General features: G+C 38.0%; 1 protein-coding gene across 1 annotated transcript in view; it reads left to right on the top strand.

Annotated features, from left to right (window-relative positions):
* Window positions 1-15,429, top strand: part of snd1 (staphylococcal nuclease and tudor domain containing 1) — a 180,898-nt gene extending 165,469 nt beyond the window's left edge. The window contains exons 22-24 of the mRNA XM_030150986.1: window positions 23-226; window positions 12,756-12,800; window positions 14,434-15,429. Coding sequence (XP_030006846.1) covers window positions 23-226; window positions 12,756-12,800; window positions 14,434-14,499 — 315 coding nt within the window. The 3' untranslated portion in view covers window positions 14,500-15,429. The remainder of the gene's footprint in view (window positions 1-22; window positions 227-12,755; window positions 12,801-14,433) is intronic.
* The last annotated feature ends 8,057 nt before the right edge of the window (window positions 15,430-23,486 follow it).

Genomic DNA, 23,486 nt, shown 5'->3' with positions numbered 1-23,486 from the left:
TATTTCTTCATTGCCTCTATAGGAGGACGCCCGTGCTGACGTGGTGGACTGCATTGTTCGGGACATCCATAACACCCAGTGCCTGTTAAACGTGGAGTATTCAGGTGCTTCCTGCCCACATGTCACGATACAGTTCGCTGACACCAAGGAGGATGTGGGTCTCGGCCTGGTCAAAGAGGGCTTGGTCATGGTGGATGTTCGCAAGGAGAAGCACCTGCAGAAGATGGTAAGTGAAAGAATGGGGTGTTAGATGCAACGGTTTCACTATGTGACCGGTCAGCCAGTGTTATTGTGACAGTCACACTAGCCTGCTTCTGCTGACTCCTTTTCATCTTATTCGCCTTTGCCCAGATATTTTTGACACATGCAAGATAGAATGGCACTAAACGCTTGAAGGAACTGTAATGTGTAAAATGTCTGCTTGCTTGTCAATCACTAGCACACACAGTATGAATGCCCACCCGCCTACAATTCCCCACAAATGGTGGCCATTTTGTCAAACCATGAAGCATCGCTCATTTGCCTCTACTCTCATTATGCTAATTCACCCAACAGACTCAATGCCGCTCTGTACATGGAAGATAAAGAAAAATGGAGGATATTTATCCCTGCTGCAATTACTGCGACTACACTCCCATCTATTAGTCACTCTGCCATTTATTTAAAAATCTAAACGCACTAAAAAATGGGGGAAATATTCAACAATGTAATTGTTCATAAACAAATCAAAATGTACATTCATGTAAATTATAGACTGGTCCGGAGAACACATTTATACACATTATTCACCCAGACATGGAGATGTAAGCACTAATTCATTTTTGTACACCACCAATAAAAGCACTTCTCGCCTCACAGTCAGTCAATAATGCACTGTGCATCATTGTGAGAGTGTTTTGACCTCTGACCTGTAAAGAGTAGCCAGGGACTATAATGCAGTCTCAGGGTAATGGACCCTATAGAGGAAGGACAGTGATTAAAACCTCCCAGCCATACGACTAATAGGCTTATAGACTGCACAGATTTAGGTTTTGTTGGATCAAATGCTTCTCTTTAGTATTCTACTGTTGCATCTCCAGCATTTGCCTCTTCCTTGCTGGCTACAGATAAACATTTTGATCTGGAGAAAGCTTAACAAGCAGCCGTGGTGTCGATGTGCATACAAGTGAGTGTTAGAATGAGCTTTAAAGCATTTCATGTTGGTAATTGAACTCATCAAGTCAGCTCTGAAGCTCAGAGGAATCAGATCTTATGTGTGATGTATTTTCTTATAACACACTGAAGTATGATTAGGCCACATTTGAAACCTCTGGACTGAGTAGAAGAACTTGTGATTCAGTGAAAACAGCTGTATACAGTAGTGGACCAAGTTGCTAGGAGTCTGTTAGAGTTGGGGACTAGTAACTGTTTAGAAGCTATTGTTACAGTTGAAAATGTTGTATTTCACACTATTGTGTAAACTGTTCCATGACTGACTTTAACCCTTGAGGATCTACTATTTTTGTGCTGACATCCACATGATTTTTTTCTTTACATTTACAATTCTGTCCATCCGCCTGAGATTTTTTTCGATCCCATTTCTCGGACACTATTAACAAGATTCTTTTCAAGTATCACACACATGTTCTTTATCACTAGTAGAGGTGAAGTGCACAGTTTCATGGCTGAATTAACTTTTTTTTTTATTATTATTATTATTATTTTACAGATTTTTGAAAATTTCAACTTAGCAAAAATTTGTCCATCCAATTTCTCTGACAATATTCACCCAATTTTTTTTTTCCAATTTCACACATATGTTCTTTACATGTGCCCTTCTCTCAATTTTTCCATTTCTTTAATTTTTGAAAAGTTTTTTAAGAAGATGGAAAGTTAAGACTCAATATTAATCCCTGAGTAGGCGGGGTATCAGTGACCAGGTGGGGCAAAGTGTTGTGTGACTGAGCGGTGGTATTAGTAAGCTCTGCTTACTCTTTCACTCATTATTTATTATACTATCCTCAGCATATCAGTAAACATTCTGTATTTTCCTATATTTAATTTACTGACCATGTAGATGTTCATACAAGGTCAGAGTAAATTCAAAGGTTACTGTATTGAAATAGAGAAAACAAAAGTTAAGTGACTTTTTCAGCAAAATATATGATAAACTGAATGTGAAGACAAGTGTTTACAACCACTGCCAATGTCAACCTACATAGGTTTTATTGGTGAAACAGTGTTATAGAAGATGACAGTGTTTCTACAGTCACTACAGAGCCTCTGGACATCCAAATGGGTCATATCTGATAGTGCTGAAAAGACTGTATTTGACCTGAATTACTTCAATGTATTGATAGGATAAGTGGTTCAAAAGTTATTGAAGATTTCATATCAGTAGATGTTTTTGGTCGCCACTGACTGGTTAGGTTTTTGAGGGGTAAAGGACTTCAGCGCTTAATTGAAGTCAAAAAAGTGTCTTATAATGTAAGATCACTGATGGCCTCCATAGACTTGCATTGAATTTCTCTATGAAAAAATATAAAAGTCATTATTTTTGCAAAAGTCACTGGTCTCATGTGTTCTATTTTTAATCCGGTGGCCCATCTTGAAATCTTAGATGTTTGCCGTGTTCAACTTTGTTTGACAGGTGTGTGTGGGTATCATCTGTCAAATCACACTGTCAGAGCTTTTCTATTTTTGATTTTTTTTTTTTTTTTTTTCCTGAAAGACCTTCAAATGTAGTTATGGTTAATACCTTGCAGTAACAAGACCATCTAAAGACTATGTTAAGCAATGGTTGATGAAGTTCACCATTTTACCGTCAGTACTTCTTAAAGATGACTCTAACCCCCTGTACTGATGAAAATGACGGTTTACAAACAAATAGCACACAGTCAGTAGTTTATGGAAGTGACAGCATTTTTGGAACTTCAAGCTACATGAATCAATTGTTTGTGGTGTTCTGTGACTAAACTGAATAATTTTTGTGTAAGGTGCTGTTTTTTGCTCTGTAATTCATAACGCTGACTGTAGCTACCTCTGGTGCAACAACAGAAAATATTATCTTGTAGGTACAATAGAGCCAAACACCGCTCTAAGATACCTTTTGTTGACCTCTGAGTCTGTGCTCCCATTCTTTTCCTCCTTAATACAAAGTTCGCCTCAGAGCTTTTGATAGTGTAGTATCCATGCTTGCTTTCTTTGCCCACTCATGCCATTCTCTCTCTCTCTTTCTCTCTCTCTCTCCTCTCATTCATCCAGACTATCTGCCGTCTTGTAAAAGTGACTTTTGTCCTTCCTATCTGTTCCGTTTTGGCTCTATTCTTTATTCATTATCCATTCCAGAGGATTGGAACATGGTCATTGTAATCTGTACTCTAGTGCTAAGCATTGCGTAACAGATGGGCTGTAATGTTCACTGGCACTTCAGTCACTGTCAGTTGTCAGTCATAAGTGCACTGAAGGTTAACACCAGTCTTTGAGAATGGCATTGGCCCAAGAGAGCGAAAGCAGAGGGATATTCATCCATTTGGGGTTTTATTCCTTTGTTCTAGTGCATTTCTGCCTGAAGCCTTACATTTGTGGATACTTACTAAGCACACCATATGGATGGCTATTGTTGCAACCATATAGAAGTATCATGGCAAAGGATAAACTGCCATTTGTGGAAGTGTAGGCGAAAAAAGTATATGCATGCCAGCTGCTGTTATCTGATTGACGGGAAGTGGGTTAAATAAAAGGCCTGGAAACAGAGGAGGTAGGAGGTGAGTGGGGAAAAAAACAGTAAGCCAAATTGTGACTGATATACTGTACTTAGTGACAGAAAACCGTGACCCAGAGGTGTGGATAGATGATAAAGCATGGGATTAAATTGAAGTCAACATTTCGTCCTGCAGATTGGAATAAGCAAACAGTAGAACATAATATCTAAACACCCAGATCTTTTTCTTACCGTTAATATCCATTACACATACTTACCGTGCATACATATCATCTGTATACAATCTGGTTTAATGTTACAATATAAAGTTTAATCTGTTGTACATCTGGCATTTCATGTCTAGTCCTTCTCCACGTGTGTTGTTTATGAGGCTTTTGTTTATCATGTGAGTAATATTATTGATATATTACTCACACAAGCTGTATATATAAAGAGTATTATGTACTTTCATTAAATAAAGTACCTGCAGTTTTTAAGGGCGTGTAGTTTGGTGAGTGTAATGTTTTATATCACTATTTTGTTTGGTTTTTTTCCCCCCATCGGTCAAATCCAGATACAGAGCTTAAGGATGTTTAAGTAACAGTAAAAATCAGCATGCAAACACAGAACCATATTCGCTAGTGGGTGATATGTAGGTGTGGGTTTTCTTGTATTATCCTATGAGACTTAGTGTCGTAGGCTTTAACCCAAATAGTTGAGCAGCTATAAACTGATTATCTGTCCTCATCATAAATGGACTGTCAGGAAAAACTCAGTATTAATGATTGCTCTGTTTGGGTGGGCTGCTGGATTAAGAACAGTGTCAGCCTTATCATTGGTATTATTGTCGTCATCGGTAACTAATATTCCAGTGTATTTTTAGCTTTTAGTACAGAAAGTACAGGGAGCAGAATACAGAAATTCTAAATCATTAACTGCATTAGTACTTTGAATTTGACTGGTCGACCAGTGTTCCCAAAATAGCCTCCAAAACTACATTCATTTTATCTAGGTGTAACTGGTAATGTATATTAAGCTACTAACTTTTAAATCATCTTGATTCACTGCTACTGTAGAAAGTTGCAGAAGTGGCAACTTTATGTTTTTACATTTGTCTTGGATCCTTTTCCTTCCAGTTTCCTCTGCAATCTCCTTTTCTTATCTTTCTTCTATACATCCCACCCTGACTTTACCATTCCATACCACAGCACCTCATCATCGATCTTTTTCACAGAGATTGACCTCTTTATACAGCCTGGTTGTTTTTTCAACCTTTGCTTTTCATGTTATCTGTGCTCAGTGAATGAATGGGGTGGCAGGACTTCTACTTTTCATATACGAATTACACTTTTCTTTCAGTGTTAAGTCAAAATGAAAAGTAATCCTAAGGAATTTAACTGGAGAGGCGCTCAGATCAGACCTGGTAGTGGACTTATAATGAGCTGTGATTTAAAACATCATTATCTGCAATAATTTGCAACTTGCATCAGCCGATTCTTCCCTGTGAACCCACGCTGGGTCAATAATAATGTCTCTCTTTTATAATTTTAAGTGATAACATACAATAGAGGAACATGAACTGTGTGCATGCACAGCAGCCTGCTATATAAAATGCGAGTAAGGATGGTAGAGGACTCAAAAGGATAACCAGAAAATCAAACCCAGACCTGGTTCTCTTTTTTTTTGTTTTTTTTTGAGCAGACATAGCTGGAACGAGTCTGTCATGACAGCTCAATTGGAAGATGGCTATGTGTTAGAAGCACCATCTTTTGTGCTCTGCTGCTTTTTACTAGTGTTTTCTGTCAGCAGTGGACGATAGCATGACTGATTCAAACCGGATCAGGCCACCGGGTGCTAACCGTCGCGCCCAGTCACCTCGGCTAACTGACAGAAGTGCTAACACCCTAAGTTCATTAGCGTTACAAGCTAATAATCTCCAGTTTGCTAATTACAAGTCAATTAGAAATGTGGAAGTGTCTGTCTTTCCCTCACCGCCCCAATTATTATCAGTCACCACCAGCAATGCAGTGCGCTGTCAAACATAGCTTAGTTTACGGTGGACTTTACTGGGGAGATGTAGAAATGACATTCCCACACCTTTGCATGAAAGGTTTGTGAAGACATTCCCCTAATCTTTATTATAATGTGACTGCTATGTGTGTCAGCAGAAGGCAGGCTATGGGGAAACAGCTGTGCAGTGGTTCCCTAAGAGCCAAAGCTGCAGATGAGAGTCCTGGAATCTTTAATTACCCAGCAGCCTCCTGAGGAATGTAGTTTTAGTTTTCCCTTTTATCCTTTGTCCCTGTATTGTATCTGTATTTAGACTGAGGCCTTGCTTTTTATGTATGAATGCTCAGCTCAAGCCTTTTAAGTTCTGCATAGCATTAAAGAGCCAGAAGGGCAGCCTTTTAGTGGCAAGTCTCATGTTATGCATTTTTGCCCTTTTTACTTAAACTGCCTCATGGGTAGTGTAGTTTGCTTACTGCTCACTCTCAGATCCCCAGTGTAGTTAAAAGCACAGCAGTCCTATTGCACAGTAATTGCATCAATGAGAGTTGAAATCATCAATGAAGATAAAATAGCATGCTGAGAAAGAAACACAGCAACTGCATGTGTGGAATCCATACAGGAAATAAAGAAGAGAGCTCACATACAAGATATCCCTAGGGATGGCTTCTTTCATTTACCCATGTGCCATTGTGCTGGTAGATACACAAAAGGTGGTCATGTGATGTAGTCTTCTGCTGCTGTACTGTTGAGCCACGGGTTTGGACACTGATGATGTGTCTCATGGGAATATTGGGTTTCTGTTGAGTAGGTTCACTGTAGCAAAATGAGGCCTCGTGGGTAAACAGTGTTTCATATCATAGCACTCTCTTCTTGTCACTTAAGGGCCGTCCACAAGGAGAGAGTGAGAATATGGCCCCTGTATGTTTTTTTTTTTCCTCCTCAGCACTTGGACTCATTTTTAAGCTATTATTTTAAAATGAAGAAGGAAAAAAAAAAGAAAATATCCAAGAAAATCTACCCGAAAGAAGCCAGAGCAGAGCCCATAAGCATCTTATGCATCCAGCCTCTGTATATCAGGTTCCTTTTTCCTCACCTTAACCCAAAAATCCCTAAATGCATCATCCATAAATGGCTTTTAGCTGCATACAGACCACCAATAGAGTGACTTTCAGGCCTCTGCCCTCCCTGTTCAACCCCAGTGCCTGTCACAGTCCATCAAGAACCTCCCACCTCAAAACACCACAGGGCACATAGCAAGACACACACACACACACACACACACACACACACACACACACACACACACACGCACATCCCATCTGAGTTTCATGGGTGTGTGACAGCATGACCGCTCCCCACCAATGGCTCAATACCTAATTTACAAGTACAGTTAGAGATGGGGCCTTTTAATGGACATTTTCTGCTTCCCTGGTATTGACTGCACACACACTCTATCTCTCTCTCTGTCTGTCTCTCTCTCTCTCTCTCTCTCTCTCACTTGCACAGCCAATTGCCTTCCCTGCTGCCACTGCTCTGAGGGCTCTTTTGACATGTCCTAGCTGACACGCGCCACTTCCCAAATGCCATTCCATCCTCTGCTGATGTGCACGTGCACAAAGTCAGACAATTACACACAACTCCTCTCTACCACACACCTTGAGGATGGATAGCAAAAAGTTATACTTGACACACCAGTTTATACTTTGTTTCACCAGTGTGTATAATTTTCCCTCCGCATTCATACACTTGTTTTCTTTACCCTCGGCATTGCACTGGTGAATGTTCTTGATGTTGTTAGACCTTGCTTTCTCTGAATATACATGTGTGTTTTTGCATGTGGCCTGCAGTGTTTCTCCACGAACCCCCGCTGCTGGGTTTGTCACACCACATTCCCACAAAGGGGTCTAATCTCTTCTGACAGTCATGCTGCGGGGAGCAGTGTGCACAAATCCCAGTATACCCAGTACACCCCATGATAGTGACTTTCATGTAACATACAAGTGGTTCCAGTCTGCCAATACAATACGCATATGTTTAAAGTCTAGCTAAACCAAAACAGTATTTTTTTTATATATTTATGAGAGCCAATTGTAAATGTAAAGGTAACATGCATAAAAAGTAGGGGAAAAAAACAGCTTTCAGCCTATTCATCTTATATTTACACTAACAAATTCCCTTGTCTCCGTCTCACACATTAAACAACTCTGCAAGCACTCTCTCCCTGCTTAGCTGTGGTGCTTATGTGACAAGTGTTTCCCTATCAAAGCACTTGTACAGTGACAAATCTGAAGAGACCTTCTCAAAAGTCTGGCCTCCGCTTTACTTTCCATGCAGTATTCATACAGTGGCATGTTGAAAAAGCAAAGTCTCTTAGAACAGCAATCCAGAGCTCAGCCTAGTACCCTCAGCTTAAAACAATGTGAGTAACAGACATGAAAGCTGTTATGTTTTGTCAAATGCTCTGACGACAACCTGCCTTGTGCAGATTTAGGATTTGAGTGAAGTCAGAAGAAGACTGAGATGGCAGGCAGGAGAAAGGAACTATATATAATAAGGACTGAAGAGCACTGTAAAAGAGAAGAAAAAAATAAAAACGAGTAAAATTAATTACAGCCATGCGCCAACAAAGAAACTGTGACAAAAGCAAGTTTGTGGCAGATTTTGTGTTTTTGGCTTGTTTAATCTGAGTCTTAAAGTGGGATAGTTATTGCTCTTTAACATGTTGAGATTAAACCTCATCCTTCACTTCTTCGCCTGGTGGGTTTTACGTTACCTGACATGCTCTCTGAGTAGTGAAGTCCAAGAGCGCGCACCCAGTGCTGATTAGTCACTTGCTTTTCATATGTATGCCATCCAAAATCTGGTTTCACTTAGCGTTTTTGCATGCTGTGAAATTAAAAAAAAAAAAAAAAAAAAAAAAGAAGCAGCTCACCTACGCACCAGACGCGCACAACCTGTCAGGAAGCTGCCATCTTAGCTCTCGCTCAAATCCATCACTTTCACACCACGCTTACCAGAACACCACCTGGGCATGGCTTGCCGGCCAGCGCAGGGAAATACGCGGCCTCGCTCTCACTCAGCCAGACAGATTCACAGCCAGCCAGACACACTGACTAGTGCCAAAACACCAGACCCACACCACCTGTCGTTCATTTTACGAAAAGCACCACATTTCATATGAAGTCTCCTACTGAGTCTTCATCCAAAACTAAGTCAAACTGTATTTGTAAATGTTTTTTCCTTAACGTGCATGTAGCACCCAAAAGCCACTTTTCATTGCTACAGTACAACATTCTGAGTCACAGATTGTAGGAATACATTTCCTCAAATATGGATTGTTACCATGAAGTATTTCTGTTATCAGATAAACTTTTTCGTAGTTGGGTTGTTGCATAATACACAGAAGTGTAAAATGGATGCTAAGAAGTTATCACCCCCACACACAGAACCCTCTGTAGCTGAAGTGTATATTCTTAAGGCTTTTTCCTAGTGCTGCTGCCACTGTCCAGGGCCACTGCTTACTAAACACGGCATCTGTCCGGCATATGGGAGCTCCGTAGGGTCATCCAGACAACTTTGCCATCACCTGCTGCCACACCACCTCTAAACACAGCACTTCCTTTTCCTCGTCATTATCTCCTTTATGCTCTGCTTTATATTTTCTCCCTTACTACTTCTCACCTCCTCTCCACGTACTTGTCTTTTCTTTGCTTTACTGTTGGATCTTTCCGATAAATCGTACACTCATGCATCATAAACCTTGCCGCATTCTTTCTCTTTGCCACTTAAACTTTTCTCCAGATGCATTTTGCTTCTTTCCTGTAAATGAGTCATTATGTCTCCCTACAGGAGCCAATAGAGAAGCTATGAAAGATGGATCCGGGAAAGGATACATAGTGAGCTTTTAAAGCATCAGTGTTCAGCTGCTCAGTGATTTGCTGTTGTGTTACACTGAGCTGAAGTGTGCAGAACAGTAAAAAAAATCAGGCACCCTCCTGACCAAAGAACAAGTTGGCTCAATGTGAGAGTTCCTGTATGGCAGCCTGTCATCTGTGCATATTGTGCTGTAGTGCTCTTGACTCCACATCTTGCATTCAGAATTTTGCCTTTGGATGCGGACTCTCAGCTGTGCAGAGTTTGGCAAAATTGTAGTCTGAATATATTTTTTTCATTTTCACTTGGGATTTGTGTTCTAGTTAGATGTTTTCACGAAAACGTTGTCTTCCCTTTTTTGTACGTATAATGCAAGATCCACTTTAGTAGCTATGAAAGGCCCATCTACATCATTTTAGTTTCTACCTCTAGCTTTCCAAGTGCTGTTATAGGGGAAAGACAGTTAAAACTGCTGCAGGCACACAGCGCTCTCCTCCAAAGCCCAAATGGCATCACTGGCCTTTTGTGTCCGTGAAATATTGTCGGCTGGCTCTTCCATATGGTGACATCTGCCTGATGGGACCAAGATGCCATATCCAAAAGCCTTCCAAAAATCTCTCCTTTAGTTGGCTTTGATGGATGACTTGTGCAGTCACTGCAGTTTCCCTAGCCGCACACTTCTATGAGAACTCACTTAAACCGACCGGCTGTACTGTATGATCCAGCTGCAGGTCTGTTATCTTGCTGGTGCCATGTGCAGTGTAGCTATCAAATCAGCCTATGTGCATGAGCTAGCTAAGCAATTAAACTCCAGAGCCCCATCCTCACTTGACAATTTTAACATCTGGCATCCTTGTTCTGGTGTGGGTGTGCCCAAGTGTAAAACCTAGCTCATCTGCTACTGTAATAAGCCACTACTTGTCTGAAATTCACTACATAACACAGAAGCTCCTTCACTCTTGAGTGACTTTTTCTGTCCTATTTTTAAGTTTTTAAGAAATGAAACAGTCATCCTAACTTTTCCCTCTGTACTTGTTCTTCTAAATGTTGTAGAATGTACTGTACAAATGTAACTTAGGGAGGTATGCTTTCACAGTTGAGACAGAATGTGTGTCGTGGGAGGCCAGTGTTAAATACTGTGGAAGTACAGTGAACTGTGTGTGTGCTTGATCACTCTGTAGTACTGGAGGACAACTCCACTCAAGGTCTGCAGCTAGAGCTTTCCAAGGTCCACACATCCACTTACACCATGCCCATCTAGCCACATACTGCTTCTGTGTGTGTGTGTGTGTGTGTGTGTGTGTGTGTGTGTGTGTGTGTGTGCGTGCTTCCTGCACCCATTGCCCTATGACTCATCACTGGTTCATTCAATGAGGCTAAATGGCTGTTCTAACAGAAACAGTCAATGTGCTCTTTACTGCACATGAGCTTCCTCCTCGGTCTTCCTCTCACCATTTACATCCTCTCTCTTCTCTTATTATACTGTTGTGTATGTTGAGCATGACAAGCTACAGTGTTCAGATTAACTTTTGACATTGAAATAGCTTTTTGCATATTGTAATCATGCCTGCTGATTCATTTTTAATGAGCATTTAATGTAACTGGTGGGGCACAAAATGTACGGTGCTTGATTTTATGTGCATCTGATATTTTTATGGAGCTTTGTAAACACATGAAGATCAGAGCTGTTTGTATGCATGAGAAGAAAGAAGGATTAGACCAAGAAAAACTCCACACCTCTCATGGACTTGTGATACTGCACACTCGGAAGGAAACAACAGAAAAAACTGTCATTTTTTTCTTTCTAAATGTATATTAGAGGTGGCTCCGAGTTCGGACCTAGGTTATAATAGTTTTGGATTTTTCATTATAATTTAGTTTTATTTAGTTTTGACTTTTTTTTTCTCTAATTCAGTTAGTTTTAATTAGTTTTTAGAGCAGGTTTGATAGTTTTTATTAGTTTTTCCTTATTTTCTAAATGCATACTTTTAGTTTAGTTTTTTCATATCTTTTCTCTTCTTCTCCATCGTATTCAAATAAATCCCAGACAGGACTCTGCTGCTTTCTCCCAACTTTAGTCTCCATGTTTCCAGGTAGAGTGGGGACCAGAAGACGACTAAATGACAAGTAACAAAAAGTGACGGACCGTTTAATATCATATGGTGCCAGCAGCTAAAATTGCTTCAGGGAAATAAATCGATTTTATATCAATTCGACATTGACAAAGACAAAAACAAAGGGAATTTTATCCAGAATTTTTATACATTTTAGTTAGTTTTGTAAACATACAATACAGTTTCAGTTATCATTTTTTTCTTTTAATTATAGTTTTTATTTATTTCAGTTAACAAAAATGTTTTTACAATTCTAGTTTTCGTCATTTCGTTAGTTTTCGTTAACAATAATAACCTTGGTTCTAATAAAGTCTAAAAAATTCGTCAGCTGTTTCACACATCACACGGCAAGTAGTGTGTACTGAAGATAAGTCTTATCCCTGAAACAAGTATCGCATCATAAAAATGTAAGCCAATGACACTACCGTTGACAGCCTCACTTCTACCCTTTCCAAAACTGTAAAATCAAGCTTGGGAGTCTTCAACATGAAACAGGTAGAACTCAGAAGTCGCCACCTTTTAACTCGTAGCTGCCTTAAGGCGCTCTGTGAATGTACTCGATAATAAATTATTGCTCCAAACCAATGATGTGCTGGCCTGAGGATTGCAGGTACAAGCAGGAGATGAGAGCCTCTCATCTCAAGTGGCTTTGCTGATGTGAGCCATAGCATGAAGTGCACAGTGAAGCCCCGTATGCCACATGAAGCAGTGACCCCCAAACACTGAGCCGTGACATGCCGTTGTGCTCTCCGTATGCTCCGTTCTCATGATTCTGCATTTAACATCCCCTGCAGTGACATATCCACTGTGTGTCTGTATGTGTTTTCTTGATCTTGTTGATCTTCAGAGAACACGGTGTTCCTTATATCTAGTGTCGCTGGGAGGGTGTGTTCGTCCTCATCTGAAAAATGTGAACTTTGTGCAAAAACTTTGTGAATTTTAATGTTAGGAGGCAAAAGGAGTCTCTCCAGGGGCAGAGCAGGTTTTAAGTATGCGCTGATTTACCTTAATCCTTTAAAACCTTATGTGTGACGCACTGATGTGATATGCTAATGATTTTTTTCTTTCTGCCCTAGGTGACGGAGTACCTGAACAGTCAAGAATCTGCCAAGAGTGCCAGGGTAAGCCACCTCATCCAAGCCCACCAGTCACATCACTGTCATTCTTTCCGTTTTTTTTTTTTTTGTCTTTCTTTGCTACATCACCTCCCCTTAATTGTAGTTTAGCTGCCTCTGTAAAAACCTAATGTTGCTAACACAAGAACACATACTGATTACTTTTCTACACTAACAACCGTGGAGTGTGTCTTTTCTATTTGCTTCACTTTCTCTCTCCCTCTCTCTCTCTCTCTCTCTCTCTGTCTCTCTCTCTCTCAAGATGCAACGCATTACATTGGCAAGCAGCGTTGTCCCATATGGATTGTTGCCCACAGTCTGTGCAGGTCCATACTGTGAAAATTTGGGGGGTGGGGACGTGTGCAAGAGTGTGCATTGGGGGTAGAAAGAAGTAGAGGAAACCACAGAATGACTGGCCGTTCTAATACATACCCATACGGCTTCCATGTTGTGATAAATCAGAGCCAAGTCAGGGGGTTTGACACAAGCGGAAATGAGCTTTGTCCAGAGGAAATAGCTATATTTGAGCCCAGTAAACACTGGGTAGTCAGACTGAAAATCACAGTGGTATAATGCGATAGAGCGAGACATTTCAAAGCATGTACATTATAGTGAGTTTCTTAGTCATCATTACATAAAATCAAGCCAACGAAGAGGAAGCGTTCTAAGAAAAAACACAATAGATGTATAATAACCTAGAGACCCCGGAGCGTACACAGATACTCAGATCTTATTTTGTGTTTACACGAGTAAATGTCAACAATGATGGCCCAGAAATCACCAGCGATCCAAAAGAAGCGGTCCCTCTTGAGCTTATTTAGCTTCGCAGAGCGTTCACGCGCCGAGGCAGTCAGAGGTGGAACTGACTCGAATCACAATCGGAGGTACAACAGTGTTTTCAGGGTGGAAGGGAGGAGGAGGAAAAAGCAACACTGTGAGAGACGGGAAATGGCAGTATATACAAGCAGCTTCATTCATCCTAATAATGAGTGCTAATTAGAACACTCGCTAATTAGCTATGAATCACAGCATTGAGCAGCTGAGCGCGCATGCTTCTGAGAGCCAAAAAAGAATCATCCCACACAGACCCTCGTACAATCACAAACCCCTCAGACTTCTCAATTCCTATCACATTCTCATAACCACTACCACACTGGATGGCACTCGCAGCCACACACACACACACACACACACACACACACACACAGAGCCAATGGCTTTGCGATAAAGGCAGCATTTAGCTCGGAAATGCATGCGATGGTTTATGAGGCGACGCGAGACTGAGAATGTGATGGAATAGGAGAAGTAATAGACTGGGTGGTATTGGAGGCATTGTGGGCCTCCAGCTTGGATGGGCAGGCACAAAGAGTCAGATTAAATGGAGATGATGATGATGATGGTGATGATGATGATGATGACGACGCAGGCACCTTCACACTGAGCTGTGAATCCAATGATCTCTCCCTCTCTCTACATGCATCCCATGGGGTCTTTCTGTCTCTCCCCCTCATTCTGGCATTTTTCTCTTGACCATTTATTTTTAATGCGGTCCAATTCAAAGCAGTCAGGAATGTAACATGGTTTTACAGTTATTTGTTTCATTACGGTCAATAAAATCTCTCTCTGTCTCCCCCTTTAGCTCAACATTTGGCGTTATGGAGACTTCCGTGCAGATGATGCCGATGAGTTTGGTTACAGCCGTTAATTAGAAATGAAAAACACAAAACCGACCATCCAATCAACACCATTCCAAAGACCAACATGGACGGCGAGTGATGCATTGGACAGAAGACAAAAGAAATACAGTAAACAGTGGAAAACTAAACGACAAGCATTGACTCACTCTTCCTTTTTATTTGATATTTCATCCCTCCAGTCCTGACTTCTCTTCTGCTCATAACTTTTTCTGCAACTAGAGATGCTAAAAAATAAATAAATAAAATGATACAAATATTTCATCATTTTTTTTCCAATGGGCCACTGCCAGCTCCAGCAGCCTGCACTTTTGCCAATCTGTGTTATTTGCCATGTTACCTTTTCAGCAGACTTCCTGTATGAGTGATTATAATAATGATACTTAATGTGTTTCAGCCAATCTTTGCTCTTTAAACCTCGGGCTCAATCCGTGCTGTCCGTTGTACCGGGAAGGAACTGAGTGTGTTAGGAAATTTCTCAATTTCGTTTTTTTTTTTTTTTTATTCTAAAATAATGCTTCCCTTATGAATTTCATGTAAATGTGAGGATATGTTGAAAAGTGTAAATGGTTTATTTTACAATACTGGGTAGACCCACACAGACAAAAACAAAAAAACAAAAAAGGATGAGTTTATTTTTGTCCTCAGTGTATATCTGTGTGATGATGACATTCGCGGATGTTTTTGTGGGGAGTGTTTTGTCGTTTATTCACTATGTCACACTTTTATGACCAGTAAATATGGACGCCACGATGTGGCATTTTATCTCTATCTCCTTCTGTAAAGTTTACATTCTAATGGATATGGTCATGTCTTTGGCGGTCTCTTCTCTTTCTGTCTCTGTATGCCATAGCAGAAACAGTGTTTGAATTTGTTTCCTTATAATGGACCTTTGCATTCTATTAAAAATCTGCTAAATAAAAATAAGCAAAGTAACATTATCATGTGCACAATTTTTTTATTGTTTTAACTGAATTTTATACACAGACATTGAGGTTTACATTGCTTCTAATTAAGCCTGTAACGGTACACAAAATTTTCAGTTTGGTACGTTTTCGGTTTTCAAAGCCACGGTTCGTTTTTTTTCGGTTCAGTACGGGAAGAAAGAAAACCCCTGAAAATGTCTATTAATGCATTTATGAATTTTTTAACATTTTCCCCTCAATTTTTGGAGACAATAGAATATAGAAAAATAGGAATGATATAATTCTGCTGCTACAAATCAAATAGAAAATAAAATAAATTATTAATATTACTAAATGTATTTTAAACATTAGTATTGCACTTTTCCCTGACAGGTACTTTCGAACAAACAAGAAAGCTCTAATCACAGTTCTGTCAGTTCACATTCTGCATAAAATAACAAAAAAATTCCACATGAAGTGCAACATTAATAAGAGGGTAAACTGGTATTCTGTTTAAACAAACTGAAGAGAAACACTGACAACACAATGAACCAAATTATTTATTTTAGGACAGAGAACAAACTGTTTAGGACACTGTGTGCATTTGTGTGTGCACGAGGGATTTTTTTTTTTTTTTTTTTTTTTTTTTTTTTTTTTTTTGTCGGAGCCAGGGGGTAGGGGGGGGCGCACAGTTATATACCTGGGGGTGCAGTCCATAACTAACGTAACGAACGCTGTCGTGAAACGAAAGTGAAACTTTACATACTTTCAATGTTCTATTTATTCCTCTATTATACAGCGTGTGTGACAGACAGACAGACAGACGGAGCTAGTGTAAGTGTTTTAGAACTACCGTAGTTCCAAGGGGCCAAACAACGTCCGTCTTATTAACGTCTCTTTCCTCGTTGTTGTCTTTCACCTGAACCTGAACTGATCCAAACTGGACTGTACTGATGGTGGAGGGTCTTCAGTCTCTTCCTTCCAGGTTCACGTCATATTTGTTGGTTTTTTTTAACCTTATATCAGCTGCTATTTCATATTTCAGGTCAATGTGTGCTCCTTTATTAAGTCCGTGTGAAACTTGCTCGGATTCAAAGTTCCGCATCGAACGACGTCTTTCGTTCCTTTTTCTTTTTCTCATCATACTGTGCCGTTTCGGTACAGCTGTGTACCGAACCATTACAGGCCTACTTCTAATCATTCAATCTAATTAGTAGATGTTTGGTTTTCATAACGTATTAGTGTCAAGAGGTCTTTTACACCCGTCAGACGTTTGGTACATAATAGTCAAAGGTTTTTGACTCCAACGCAGACTTTGAAATGGTTTAACCTCCATCATAACCACCTTTAAAATTTCACAAAATGAGTTCATACTAGTTCTCATGTGCCACTTCAAACAATATTGCGAAACACTTATTTTTAAAATAATTTTCAATTTACATAAGTTTTGCTGAAGGGCATCTGCTGAATTTACATGAGGTGATCTAATTTGTTTTTGAGGGTTTGTTTTAGCAGCACGACTGAAATCTTTTTGTGTGATCACGATACCAAGAAACAAAACAAATCTCAAATGGGGTAGCCAGAGGTGATGTGATGAGACCAACACTTATTTTCTTTCTCTAATCTAACGTGTGGGTTTTTGTTGAGATCCGTTGTTTTTCTTTTCTATTTCCATTCTTATTACCATACCAGGCATCACATCAGTACTGTTGTGAGCATCAGCTAAGAAGAAAGGAAGAATACATTCAGAGAATGAAAATAAAGAAACTCGAGGGGGAATCGCTAAAACTGAAAACAGACTGACATTAAATAAATACGCTTAAGACGCATTAAGTCTGATCAGCACTCGTTTACTGCCGTATACTGTCAAATCATCCTGAAATCCATTGTTATACACAAAAACACATCTAAGCTCCAAATCATTATTTTATTTAATTATGTAAAAAGTCTGCACAATATATGTAAAAAGCAAATCTGATGTTTATTAAATTTATTTTAAGGTTTAAAATTCAGAAGTAAATACATGTTTTACGGCTGGAGTCCGTTTTGGTGAACATGCACTGATCAGCCATAACATTAGGACCGCTGACAGGTGAAATAATAATGTTGAACACTTCTTTAAACTGGAACCTTACAGTGGGTGCGATATATTAGTCCATAAGTGAACATTTAGTCCTGAAGTGGATGTGTTTGAAGCAACAAATTACACAAGCATAAGGATCTGAGCAACTTTGGCAAGGGCTAGACTGTGAAGGCCATGTAACGGGGTCAGAGCATCTCCAAAACTGCAGAATTTGTTGGATGATTTTCAATGAGATTCAGCTGTTTTCCTATATTTAATTTACTAATCATGTAGATCAGGGGTGTCAAACATGCAGCCCGGGGGCCAAATACAGCCCGCCAAAGGGTCCAGTTGGGCCCCTGGTATGTTTTTGCCAAGTGCAAAAATTCCACAGTCTTGAATTAAGCAAAAAAAAAAAAAAAATGTAGCTTGAATTAAGGAAAAAATCTTGAATTAAGCAAAAAAAAAAATCTTCAATTAAGTAAAAAAAATCTTCAATTAAGCAAAAAAAAAAAAAAAAAAAAAAAAGCAAAAAATCTTGAATCAAGAAAAAAAAACAAAACTTCAATTAAGTACAAATGTATTGAATTAAGCAAAAAAAAAATTTTAGAATTAACAACTTAATTTTTTTCTTTGTTTTAGTGCAAAAAATAACATTAAATTCTGAAAATATTTACATTTACAAACTATCCTGTAATACTAAAATGTGAATAACTTGAACAAATAGGAAGAACCTGAAATGTCTAAAGAAATTTAAGCACAATTTTAACAATTTTTCTGCCTGTTCTTCCGTGTTTAGTGTCTTTGTAGATCTGATCCATAATGCACATGGACAAATGGTAAGTGGAGGAATAATATTGTTAAATTGCACCAAATTTTCTTACATTTTTTAATTTAAATTTCGGTTCTTGCAGGTTTTTGGTTTTGTTTTGGTTTTTTTTGGATAGTTTATAAAAGTAAGTATTTTCATAATTTAATGTTTTTGGGTTTTTTTGCACTAAAACAAAGACAAAAATTTGGAGTTGTCATTATTTATAGGTTATTATGTTATTATTTTTCTGGTCTGGCCCACTGCAGATCAAATTTAGCTGAATACGGCCCCTGAACTAAAATGAGTTTGACACCCCTGATGTAGATGTTCACAGAAGTTCACTTTTCCAGCAAAATATATTATTGACTGAACATGTAAACAAGCGTCTACAACCACTGTCATAATTACATGGGTTTTATTCTAAATTAATGTTGCAAAATTATTCCCTAATTTCCCTGAGGAACCCTTCCCAAAGCATCAATAAAGTCCAATCGAATCTAATCTAATCAGAGGATGACAGTTTTCACATCCACTATAGAGCCTCTAAACGTCCAAATGGGTCATATCTGATGCCACTCAAAAGCTGAAAAACTGTATTTTACGTGAATTAGCATACTTAAACCCATAAAGACCTGAACAAAACCAAAACCATCTACTGATCTGAACTGTTTAATACCTGTTGATCCACTAATCCTATCAATACATGTAACTAATTGGTGTAAAATACAGTTTGTCATTTTTTCATGGTCATCAGATATGACCCATTTGGGTGTTCAGAGGCTCCGTAGTTACCATGGAAACACCGTCATCCTCTACAACAACACAGGTGTCAAACATGCGGCCCGGGGACCAAATCTGGCTCGCCAAAGGTTCCATTCCAGCCCGCAGTATGAAAGTGCAAAAATTAACCTGAACAGTCAAGGTTGTCCAAATCATTCTGGTTCAGGTTCCACATACAGACCAATGTGATCTACAGTAAAAATAACAACACAAATACCCATAAATAATGACAACTACAAATTTTCTTTGTGAAAAATTATGTGGAAAAATGTAAGTGAAAAAAATAACATTACACTGTGAAAATATTTACATTTACAAAACTATTCTTTCACAATAAAATGCAAATAAATACATAGATGAACAACCCAAAATGTTTAATTTGAACAATATTCTGCCTGATACTAAATGTTTTGTGCATTTATGGATCCACTGTGATCTGTAGTTGTGTTAATAATAAGAGATGGAATATTGTAGAAATTGTTCAAATTTTAGTTCCAAACTCCAAAAATTTAACAATATTCTGCCTGTTACCAAATGTTTATGTAACACTGTGTGTAAATGTACATGTATAAATAATAAGTCGAGGCATAAAATTGTTAAATTTGCACAAATTTTTTCAAATGAAATTTCTGTTTTTTCAGGTTATTCACATCTTTTTTGTAAAATGTAAATATTTTCATAATTTAATTGTTTGGGTTTTTTTGTACTAAAACAAAATGAAAAACAGATTCATCATTATTTATAGGTTATTATGTTCAAATTGGGCTAAATATGGCCCCTGAACCAAAATGAGTTTGACAGCCCTGCTCTACAACATTGTTTCACCAGTAAAACCCATGGAGTTGATCAGTGACAGTGGATGGAGACACTGGGTTTATGTTCAGTTAATGATAGATTTACTAAAAATGTGATTTTTTTCTTCAGTTATGTGTTTTTGATATAATAACCCTCAACTTTAATCTGACCGACTATGAACATCTACATAATTAGTTAATTAACTGTAGGAAAATGCCTGATTTTCACTAAAAAAACACATAATACACAAGATAATATTACAATAAATGGTGATTAATCACTTAAGGAAGGTTAAATATACAGAAAAATTCCTTTGGGAATGGCCACAAAAATAACACTGGGTCTTTATGGGTTAAACATATTGATACGATTAGTGGTTCAGAAGTGATTAAACATTTTAGATCGGTCGTTGCTTTTCATCACTGCTAATGTCATGATTCCAGACACAACAGAACACCTTCAGAGGTCTTGCAGAGTCCATTCCTTGAGTCATAATGTGCCATGTTTTGGCAGCAAATGAGGGATCTACACAACACTAGGCAGGTGGTAATAAAGTCTGTCACCCCTCTGGAGTCTGGTTTTAGTCAGAAATAACCACCGCAGACCAGGAAACACCCAAGAACACCTGCAGTTGTGGAGAAGCTCTGACCCACTCATCACTCACCCACTCCAAGGTGCCACTGGAGTGATATGATCAACATTATTACACCCCCCAAAGGAGAGGCAAGAGGTGTTGTTTCTGGTTTGGTTTGTTTGTTTGTTTGTTAACACTCTAGCAGCAAAACTATTGGTTGAATTCATACCTAATTGGGTTTATAGATTGCCAGTGACCCAGCATAGATGTCATTACATTTTGGGAAAAAGTAGGTCAAAGTTCACATTTTTAAAGAATTAAAAAAAAAAAAAAAAAAAAAAAAAAAGTCTCCCATTTACTTATAATGGATGAAATTTCAAATGTCTGTAGCAGCAAAACTATTGGTTGAATTCATACCAAATTGGGTTTATAGATTGCCAGTGACCAAGAATAGATGTGATTACATTTTGGGAACAGTAGGTCACAGTTCAAATTTTTGATGAATTTTTTAAAACTTTTTTTTCTCCCATTTACTTATAATGGGTGAAATTTCAAATGTCTATAAAAACATCAATTTGGTTTCAATTTACTTCAAACATGGCACATATAGAGAGTGTAATGGCTAAATTACTTTTTCCATATATATTCATACATATTTTCATATATTTCATATATCATATAGGCTTCTAACTCTATTTCAGATATATTCATGTCACTGTGTATTACACTGATCAACAACAAATTTATTGTTTAAGTTTTTTTTAGCTGATTTAGGATCATTTTGGTGTGCTGAATCCAAAAATCACATTAATTTTGCTCAATCAGGTCAACTTTCTGAACTATGCTACATATTGGCTATTTAACATTTTTGCTTACATTTATGGGCATTTTCACATCATATGATACAAAATTCTTTCATATTTCTTGCAATAAACAAGTTCTCAAGATTTTACTTTTGCCAATTTATGATTAATGTTTTTTTTAATATTACAGGTGAATGAAATGGCTTCGACTAGAAGATCTTGCAAAAATAAGCCTGACGTATTCTGCTACATCTGCGGTGAATACACCATTGTACCTAACAGGAATCAAGTCACAAGTTTCATAAAGTGTGCTTACCAATCTTATTTTGGTATTAATTATTATATTTTGTGAGAAGATCAAATTTTTCAAAATCAAATTAGCAAAAAAACCTGACCTGATTGAGAAAAACAGATGTCATTTTTGGATTTAGCGGTGCAAAATGGTCCTAATTCAGTTGAAGAACCTAGACAACTTGCAAAAAACATTTTTTTGTAACCCAGTATTATAGAGCAGTTTGGACCTCTTTTGTGTTGTGTCCACAGTAGAAGGCCAAACCAACATTTCTCACAGGGGTCTTATCTCTAAGTTCCTGGCACTAACCAAAACACTTTCCACACGTCATAATTTTCTCATGGGAGACAGAAGACTACATTGTGATTTGTATTTTTGGGTTCAGACCGTCTCAGTCTTTTGTCTGAGGGGTATCTCTTTCTTGGAGCTGCAAATAAAGGGATTTCTTTGACACTGAACGCTTGAACTGACCCTTCTTTATTGAAGACGAATTAGTAGAGTATTATTTTTCCATAACAGGAGGCAGTTGATCTGCTGACATCACCACACGCAGAGACATGATGACATTAACTGGATCATGTCAAAATAAGCCACAATACGTGCAATACGTGTTGTGCCTGACACCACTTGTTATCAATGAATCAGAATATTATAGCTGATGGGTGCACATCACTTCACAAACATGTTACTTTTTAAGGAATGCTTAACCCTTTCATGCATAGTGGTCCCTATAGTGGACAGCTGTTCTCTTGCATATTCATGGGTTTTGTTGTTTTAGTTGCATATCAGCCGACACAGCGGACACTTATGCACCATCCCATAATACACTGACATTCATACCATTACTGTAACTTTGCTGTTCTTGATAAACCTGATCTGCAGTGACGTATTTTAGTGTTCATCAATTGCTAGTTGTTATCAAACTGTAATTAACAGTTTTCTCAAACAAAAACTTTTTTTTTTTTTTTTTGCATATTATCTCCATGAAGTGAGTAATAACTAGTATTAGAGTATGTTAACCCTTTCATGCATTAATTGTGAGACCCTTAGTCAAGGTTTTTTTCTTCAGTGTTTTTATTCCTCCTCAGGCATGAAAAAAAAACAATGCGATCAAGGTTTTTTTTTTTTCTGTGGAGTTACAAAAATATCCATGCATTTAATTTTTGAAGTAAAGAAATGTGTTTAATACCCAATATCAGAGTGGGATATGAAAATAAGGAAATAAAAACATGTTTAATGCTGCTAATCTGATGTCTTCTCACATTTTAACATATTCTAATGCTATTAATTACTCACTTCATTGAGATAATGTGCAAAAAAAAACCCTTCTTGTCTAACAAATAACAATTGATTTACACTCAAACATGTTAGTGCAGATCAGGTTTATCAAGAACAGCAAAGTTACAGTAATGGTGTGAATGTCAGGATATGAGATGATGCTTAAGTGTCCACTGTGTTGGCTGATATGGAACTAAAACAACTAAACCCATGAATATACAAGAGAACAGCTGGAGAAGAACTGTCCACTGGAGTGACTTATGCATGAAAGGGTTAAAATGTGAGAAAACATCAGATTAGCTGCATTAAAAATGTTTTTATTTCATAGTTTTCACATACACTACAAACAAAAAGTAAATTTTTGGGCTTTTTTTTTTTTTCAGTTGGGATTCTTGCACAGCGCTTTTTACTTTTTTTTGTGTGTGAATTGAATTGAAACACATTTTTTTAATGACCAGATATAGTTTTATTAACAAATGGCAAAAATGACAAAAAAAAAAAAAAAAAAAAAAAAGAAATATCCTTTACTTTTTGTTTTGTAGTGTAGTTGATCACTTTCTGATATTTGCCCTTTAAATGTTTCTTTGCTTCAAAAATTAACCGCATGGAGATTTTTGTAACTCAATAAAAAACAGGTCCATTAAAGAAAATTCATACCTGAAGAGGAAAAATAAAAAGACTCAGGAAAAAAATTTTGA

Source organism: Sphaeramia orbicularis, chromosome 12, assembly GCF_902148855.1.
Source record: "Sphaeramia orbicularis chromosome 12, fSphaOr1.1, whole genome shotgun sequence".
Taxonomy (NCBI): domain Eukaryota; kingdom Metazoa; phylum Chordata; class Actinopteri; order Kurtiformes; family Apogonidae; genus Sphaeramia; species Sphaeramia orbicularis.
The sequence above is the reverse complement of the archived record's forward strand: the minus strand, read 5'-3'. Positions and strand labels throughout refer to the sequence as shown.